Raw genomic sequence first — 7,220 nt, 5'->3', positions numbered from 1 at the left:
ATCTTTTCGGTAGTTGTGTGTTACTCCTAATTTTAAGCGTTCGCCAACAATTGAGCCTGAGATTTAACTTTTCATCATTTTTTCCCGTATAAAATGTTGACTTTGAAAGGCTTAAAGGGCCCATGTCATGCGTTATTACCCGTCCCCTTGTGTGTTATGAAGGTTTTTATGCATGTAAACAGTCTGCAGTCACAAACCCGCAAAGTACACCCTGTAGCGAGTAAAACTCTAACACAGAAAAGACCTGTCTATGCTGCCCCAGAACGCCTCATTGCAGATTTCTCATTTTCCATTGTTTGCTTCCTGGGTTCTGTGACGTGTGAACACCCAAATCAACAACAAATGACCGGATTGGCCCAAATGGATCAATCCGCGGAGCCCTTCACATACCAGGATCCCTTGGCTAGCTAACAGCGAGTCCCCATTGACTTGCATAGAGCTCCCTGAACGCTGGTAATAGACGAGTTGGGATGTCGGAGCGTTATAAACGTTTTTCTTACTCAATATCAAGCCACACTTATTGTTTTTACTTCGGCTGTGAGTGTTTGTGTGCGCTCAGGATGAGTTTCGCTTGTTCTCCTGTATCGCCGACCCAGAAACCTGTCCGCTCCTCGCAGCAGCGAGCCTCGCAGGGAGGGGGGGGCAGGAGCTCCAACAAGGCGTGCAGGACAGAGTGAATACACATACTACTATACAGAGATGCTGTATGAGAAACCACTGTGATTTTGGAAATTTGCACAATTTAAATCTTGTACTTGTTTAGTATTATTCATTCTAGATCTAGATTGACACAAAACAAAACATGTGGAACGATTCCTCACATTGATAAATAATCCACTGGTTAAATAAAGAAGCCTGGAAGTGAAGTAACAAAATGTTTATTTAAAAATAACACGTACACAGTCATACCAGATTCTCCAGAACTCATCACTGACGATAACTTGAAATGTTGTAATGATAGAGCAGGATGTGACATAATCTAAAGACAAACTGCAGGAACATTCAGTAGTGATGTGGGGGGTGGTGTGGGTGTAGAAGGCACAGATTCAGGTTGCAGTGGGGGTGTTCAGTAGGGGTCGTTGAAGGGGTAGTGAGGATGTCCTGCATCCCGGGGAACACGCTTCTCTTCCACCTGCAACACCAGAAACAAACAGACATTTCCCTCTCGTACAGTAACATTCATCCTGGCAGTTTTCAAACCCAGTCCAGAGTTTGATCGTTACAGACATGTGTACAGATATAGCTTTTTACCGAAGAGCTACTCCACTGCAAGACTTTGAGGGCTTAAACTTATATATCTAATGCTTATATCCCGACAATCTAAATGAGGTTTGATTCGTCAGAAGGAGATCGTACCAGTATTTAAATGATTTTTAGATTTACCAGGACCGTGATGATCACAGGCTCCCATATTATCTCTAGGGTAAGAAGGGTTTTATAACTGTAGTCCAATAAAAGTTATTTTCCCATTATTATATTATTATAAGCATCAGAGTAGAGTAAGAGTAAGTTCATTCTTTTGTAGCTATGATAATGTTGTCATCTTTAAAAGGCCTGGACCTTAATGTTGCCAGATTCTAGCTTTGAGCAGCAGCAGAACCTTTAGGAGTTTAATGAACCTTCGTTCAAATATCCTGGTTTTTCTAGTATTATGTTTGCTTGACGAGAAATGTGATGTGTTCATTATTTTATAAAGTCATTCTAATACTAGAGATACTCTGGAGGAAGAAACCGTCCTGCTTCATATTGACATGCACTGTATTGTGATGATTTCCCCCTTTTCTGCTTTACATGTAACATAAGGGATGTATTTGTGTTGGACTTGAACTTTCTAAAAACTAACCGCTGCAGCACATAAAGCCACTTACTTGGATCATTGGTACAATGTAGCGCCAGCCTTTGTTCAGGGCTGTGATATTTTTCATTTCCTCTGCTTCCAGGGTGAACTCAAACACCTGACAACATAAAAAAAGAAAGAAACTTTATCAACACCAACCACCCCACAAGAGTTGCTTTGCTATTCTAATCTACCCTTGTACATGAAATGCCATACACACATGCAAAGCTTTTTCAGTTAAATTAGCTTTTAGCTACTTAAGGGCAAAAACGTAGCCTAAATCTTAAATTCAGAGTATCTCAGCAAGAAGGCCAAGTGTAAAATAATAGCCTCATGTTTCGAACAGCTGTGAGTGAGATGTTACTCCACCTGAATGTTCTCTTTGATCCGGGACTCTGTCACACTCTTAGGGATTGTCACCACTCCTCGTTGTGTCTGCCACCTGCATGTAAAACAGACTTCTGTTCAAATGTACTTACACTTAGGTGGGCAAAGTGCACTTCATACACTGCAAGAGCATCTAAAACTGTGCAGTATTGACGTAGTTACATCATGTACATTTGGCCTAAACGTTATACTCATATTCCTGTACTGTAGTTTGGATTTATAGTTTAAATTGTTCAAATAATGCAGTAGAAAAAACATCTGGAAATGTCTAAATTGATATAACAATTGCAATAGTGACTACAAAAAAAGGGACCATTTGAAAACTTGCCTAATTTAAACTTTCTTAAATGTCGCTTGATTTCACTTTAAATGTAAATGTTGTGTGTGCAACTTTTTGCCCCAAATCACTACTTTAATGTGTATTTTAACTGTCACATATTCAGCTGTCCTGCAACAGCCATTTTCCCTTTACTGTGGTTGCCTCTAATAACAACTTTAGGACTTAAATGCTAAATACAATCAGTTTAACAATAAAAAAGGGTTCTACAACTTTTTTAAACCGCCTGATATCGATGTATTAATGTGTACATTAGGTTCTTAAGTAAGCGGTTGGGCGCATGCCAACACTATGTGAAAACCTTTTATACATTTGAATTTTCTTAGACCATTTTAAGATCTCAAATAATTTCATTTCTTTGACCTTTAATAACTTTCATTTATTTATTTGCTTATTTTGTTGACACACTGTACCTCGTTGCATTTAAATATATTTAAAAACTGAAATGACTTTGCACACTAGTATAATGTAAGTAGTATCCTATGTTAGTAGTTTGGTCATTAGTGTACACTAACTTATTCAGATCATATTATGTTTAATAAGAGATTTATTCCACTGTTGATATGTGTATATTTACTGTCTACATTTATTTGTTATTTGATTTGAATTCATGTGCAATCCTTATTAAGCATGCTGCTAAGACTACAACTATTTCCAAAATTGGAATCAATAAATCACATCTAATATAATCGAATCAAATCAAAAAATGAAGGACTTTAAGATTTAAATAAATCTAATCTTTAACATAGCCTCTGTAAAAAACCTGTCGTTTTCTAAAAAAAGTATGTACACTTGCTTATTGAGCTGCAATGTAATCAGCAGAGAGAGATCACCTGAGGATAATCTGAGCGGGCGACTTCTTGTATTTCTCTGCGAGGGAGGCCAGCAACGGCTCCTGAAGCAGAACCGGCTCACTTGGATCCTTCCAGGCCCGGTCCGGAGAGCCCAGCGGGCTGTAGCCCGTCATCACCAGGCCCCTGTCCCGACAGTGGGCCAGCAGCTCCACCTGGGCCAGGTAGGGGTGACCCTCCACCTGCACAACACACACAGATACGTGTAAGTGTTCACATTCAACCACTGACTTTCAGTCAAATAAAGTTCTGATCCTCACACACTCCCTGTACCTGCAGCACGGTTGGCTTGATGCTAGCCACGGACAGGACGTCGTCTATCTGCCGGCTGTTGAAGTTGGACAGGCCGATGGATCGGACCAGGCCCTTCTCCACCAGCTTCTCCATGGCCGCCCACGTCAGCTTGTAGTCGATGTCGTCATACAGCATGGTGCCGTCCTCCTTCCTGGGGAAAGGAGCATCTCCTCGTCTGGGAGATACAGAGTGGGAGCCAAAAATAAAAAAAAGATGAAAAAGTGGGTGGAAAAGGTGTACGCCTTGTTCTGGTGATTACAGTTGAATTTCTTGAGTTTGTTGTTATAATCATTTGGGCACCACTGCCCCATAATCATGCCACTCATGTACACTCCCGGTACGTCCACATGGTTCCGTCACGTTGAAGCTTGACGGTGGGCGTGTCTGGCGTGCGACCAACAACCAATCACATTAATCTCCCGCCCCGGACACACAAGCACGCGGTTTGATTGGCTAGAGCTTGTACTGGCATATGATTTGATTGGCTGGCGCTTCCGTCGAGGCTTTAAAAGTTGAACTTTTCTCAACTTTCAGCGCGAGCAACGGAGGCAAAGCGACGCGGCGTAACCACAATGCAGTTCGGCAAACCGTGACGTAACCCCTTTAAAAGTGAATGGGGTGCGTCTCCGTTGAAGCACGCGAAGCTGCCGTGTGGACGCACTGTAAGACAGTGGATTTTCTCTTCCAGTTTCATGTTTTACTTTAAGACCCTTCCCTTAGTTTGCCATGACATCTGAAAAAGCATAGCTGACTGGAGTCATTTCATTTAAATGAATCACTCTTTGTCTTGATCCATTACTTGAATGAGTTACTTGCTAACAATGTTGTTAAAACTCACCTAGCAAGAAGCGCATTCATTTTTATTAAGAACATGTGATGTTGGTGCCCTCTTGTGGCGGAAATGAATAATACAACACAAAAAATTCACACGTAAACCTTTTTCAAAAGCAGATGAAAAATACCTTATAGAAATTGGAAAAAAAGAAAACACTCTTGCAGAAAGGTTTTTTCCATATCAAAGTAATAAACACAGGGGAGTTCACTGATTGAATTGAAAATGGATCAGAATTTCCTTTCCCTCAATCCCCTCTCAGTGCTTCCGTGGACAGACTGAAGTAGAACATAAGTAAAACTATATTTTTGCTTTTCATTTATTTCCTCAATAAAAAGGAGTCTAGCTATTGTCAAAGAAAAATATTTTCAAAACCCATGACCCTGGGCTTGATATGCAAAGATAATTATCTCGTTATGTCAGGAACACAAGGTGGTTTCCTGAGGATAACGAGGTAATCCTGTCCGCATTGGACCTTGGAGGAGGGGGCGCTCACTGGAAGGCGTTGGGCCAGTGGATGAGGTAGAGATCCAGGTACTCCAGCTTCAGGTCCTTCAGGGTCTTCAGGAGGGCCGGCTCCACGTCCTCCTGGTGATGCCGGGTGTTCCACAGCTTGGATGTGATGAACACGTCCTCTCTTCTCAGGGCCTTATGCACGGATAACATGTTAGGATATTGTTTGATTTAGTTTGATTTTAATGCAGTTTTGGTGAAGCTGTTTTACCTTGCCGGGGCTGAACGTCTCCTGTAAGGCTTCTCCGATCTCCTCCTCGTTGCCATAGATGGATGCACAGTCGATGTGGCGGTACCCAGCCTCCAATGCCCAGATAACTGCCTGTTTCACCTGTGTGGTGGAAAAAGGGAGCGCTGTTGGTTGGGAAATGCTATCACATGTTTTATTGTTGGCCACTAGGGGCAGCAGAATGTGCAAAACTGACTTATTATCTTAAGTTCATATGGTGATCTTGTCAATAAGCAGTCAGCTAATGCATATTATTTATTACAATTGTAGTCATGAATACACATCATTTACATTACACAGCAAGAACCATCAAAAAATATAAGAGGTTGGAAATGTGCACAATATATAATTACAATATATGCAGTGGCGTATTCATTTTAATAGGATACTATTGCTGAATTGTTTCAAAGGGATTGGCTTCTGACAGTTAAATGACTCTAGCTACCAAAGGGCAGCTGTTTTATGAAAGTCATCTGGAAGAGAGAAATCCTATTAAACCTGTTATAAAAGTGCCGCCTCTACCTTTCCTGGCTCACTCTTCCATGTTCCCAGTCCGATCAGCGGCATCTTCCGCCCCGTGTTGAGAACTGCAAAGTCATTCATGCCTGTGAAAAGCACCTTGGAGGGACAGAGAGGAATCAGTCGGTGAGGGGAGCTGCTCGGCGTACTCAGGGCTTTAAAGCTGCAGTAACATAAATACTTTTGTATGCTGCTCTTGCTCTTTTGCACTTTTTGCATATCATGTATTTTGTTTTTGCTATGTTTGTAAAATGTAATCTTCTTAAATGTTTTATGTGAGGGACTGCGGATGGAAATGAGCTCAAAGCTAAATCTAGCACTGTTACGCTTGACACATTTGAATGTTTTAAGCATTACTGTGCATTGTCCCTGCCAAATAAACGATTAAATAAATATCGTATTAGCTTTCTGAAGCCATTCAGACTGACACTGGAGATTTTCACTGTTCCACAATCTGTAAGAGATAAATACAACAAGCTACCAGAGGCTGCCAAATTACAAACATTTGGTAAAGGGAATAACTGTCTATACAACAAAAACATCACTAGAATAAAAAATAAAGATTTCTAAACACCATCTGACTAGGAATGCACAATGAAATTGGCACAACACCGATATTGGCAGATGAAATCTCTATCAGCTGGTAATTACATTTTCTCCAATACGACAGACTGCTATGTTTAAAGGGCTTATATAATGATCATTTCTTCAAATGTTGTGCCTATACTCTGACATGTCCCCATGCTTTAATGTTCAAAAAGCTCTTCTCATACTGCCTGTGCTACAGCCTCTCTATTCATCAAAGCTCTAAAACCATCTCAATTTACTGATAAAGCTATGTATATGACATGCTGATGAACAATTCAGAGATGTTCTCATTCTGAAGTCGCCATGAATGACCTGCATTAACCAAAGTCATACTCCTTTCTGAATTTGGAGAAGGGATTGAGAGCAGGATATAAGTCTGAAACAAAAACAACCCGACTGTCCGAGGAAGAGGGGGAAGTGCTGCTGACTTGCATTTCCCTCAAAAGTCACCAGACTGAACCGAGTAACCTGATAACACACTGCTGACAGAGAGATAACATACATTACTTTAATCAAAGCATAAGATAGAAATCACTGCATATGGCATCAAGGAGCAAACACTTTGCCTCCCATAGGAGAGGTGAAGTCCCTCCCCTTCCGGGGGACCTCATTTCGGAAAAATTATGTATTGAAGTCAATGGAGAGAGAAAGATTATCTTTCGATCCCGTTTGAATTGTGCCACAAATTACACATATGATGTTAGTCCATTTGAAAGATAATTTTGCAAGTCGAAAAAAAAAAAATGTCGTAAAACTGTGAAGCAACACATTTGTTTGTGTGAAACCGCTCAATGAACTACATCTTTCGTCTCGCACCACACACCAAGACGGCC

At 40.9% G+C, this 7,220-nt stretch overlaps 1 protein-coding gene across 1 annotated transcript; it reads right to left on the bottom strand.

Moving 5' to 3' along the window:
* Positions 1 to 862: 862 nt before the first annotated feature.
* Positions 863 to 5,922, bottom strand: akr1a1b (aldo-keto reductase family 1, member A1b (aldehyde reductase)). The gene is made up of 8 exons (XM_010783898.1): positions 5,803 to 5,922; positions 5,263 to 5,382; positions 5,035 to 5,186; positions 3,686 to 3,881; positions 3,395 to 3,594; positions 2,207 to 2,279; positions 1,869 to 1,955; positions 863 to 1,132 (listed from the first exon to the last, which is right to left on the bottom strand). The coding sequence occupies exons 1-8, from the start codon at positions 5,881 to 5,883 to the stop codon at positions 1,067 to 1,069; spliced, it is 975 nt and encodes a 324-aa protein (XP_010782200.1). The 5' UTR covers positions 5,884 to 5,922; the 3' UTR covers positions 863 to 1,066.
* Between the last annotated feature and the right edge of the window lie 1,298 nt (positions 5,923 to 7,220).

The sequence above is a fragment of the Notothenia coriiceps genome, unplaced genomic scaffold, assembly GCF_000735185.1.
Source record: "Notothenia coriiceps isolate Sejong01 unplaced genomic scaffold, NC01 NC01_scaffold00025985, whole genome shotgun sequence".
NCBI classification, from domain to species: Eukaryota; Metazoa; Chordata; class Actinopteri; order Perciformes; family Nototheniidae; genus Notothenia; species Notothenia coriiceps.
This window is presented reverse-complemented; position numbering and strand designations above follow the sequence as displayed.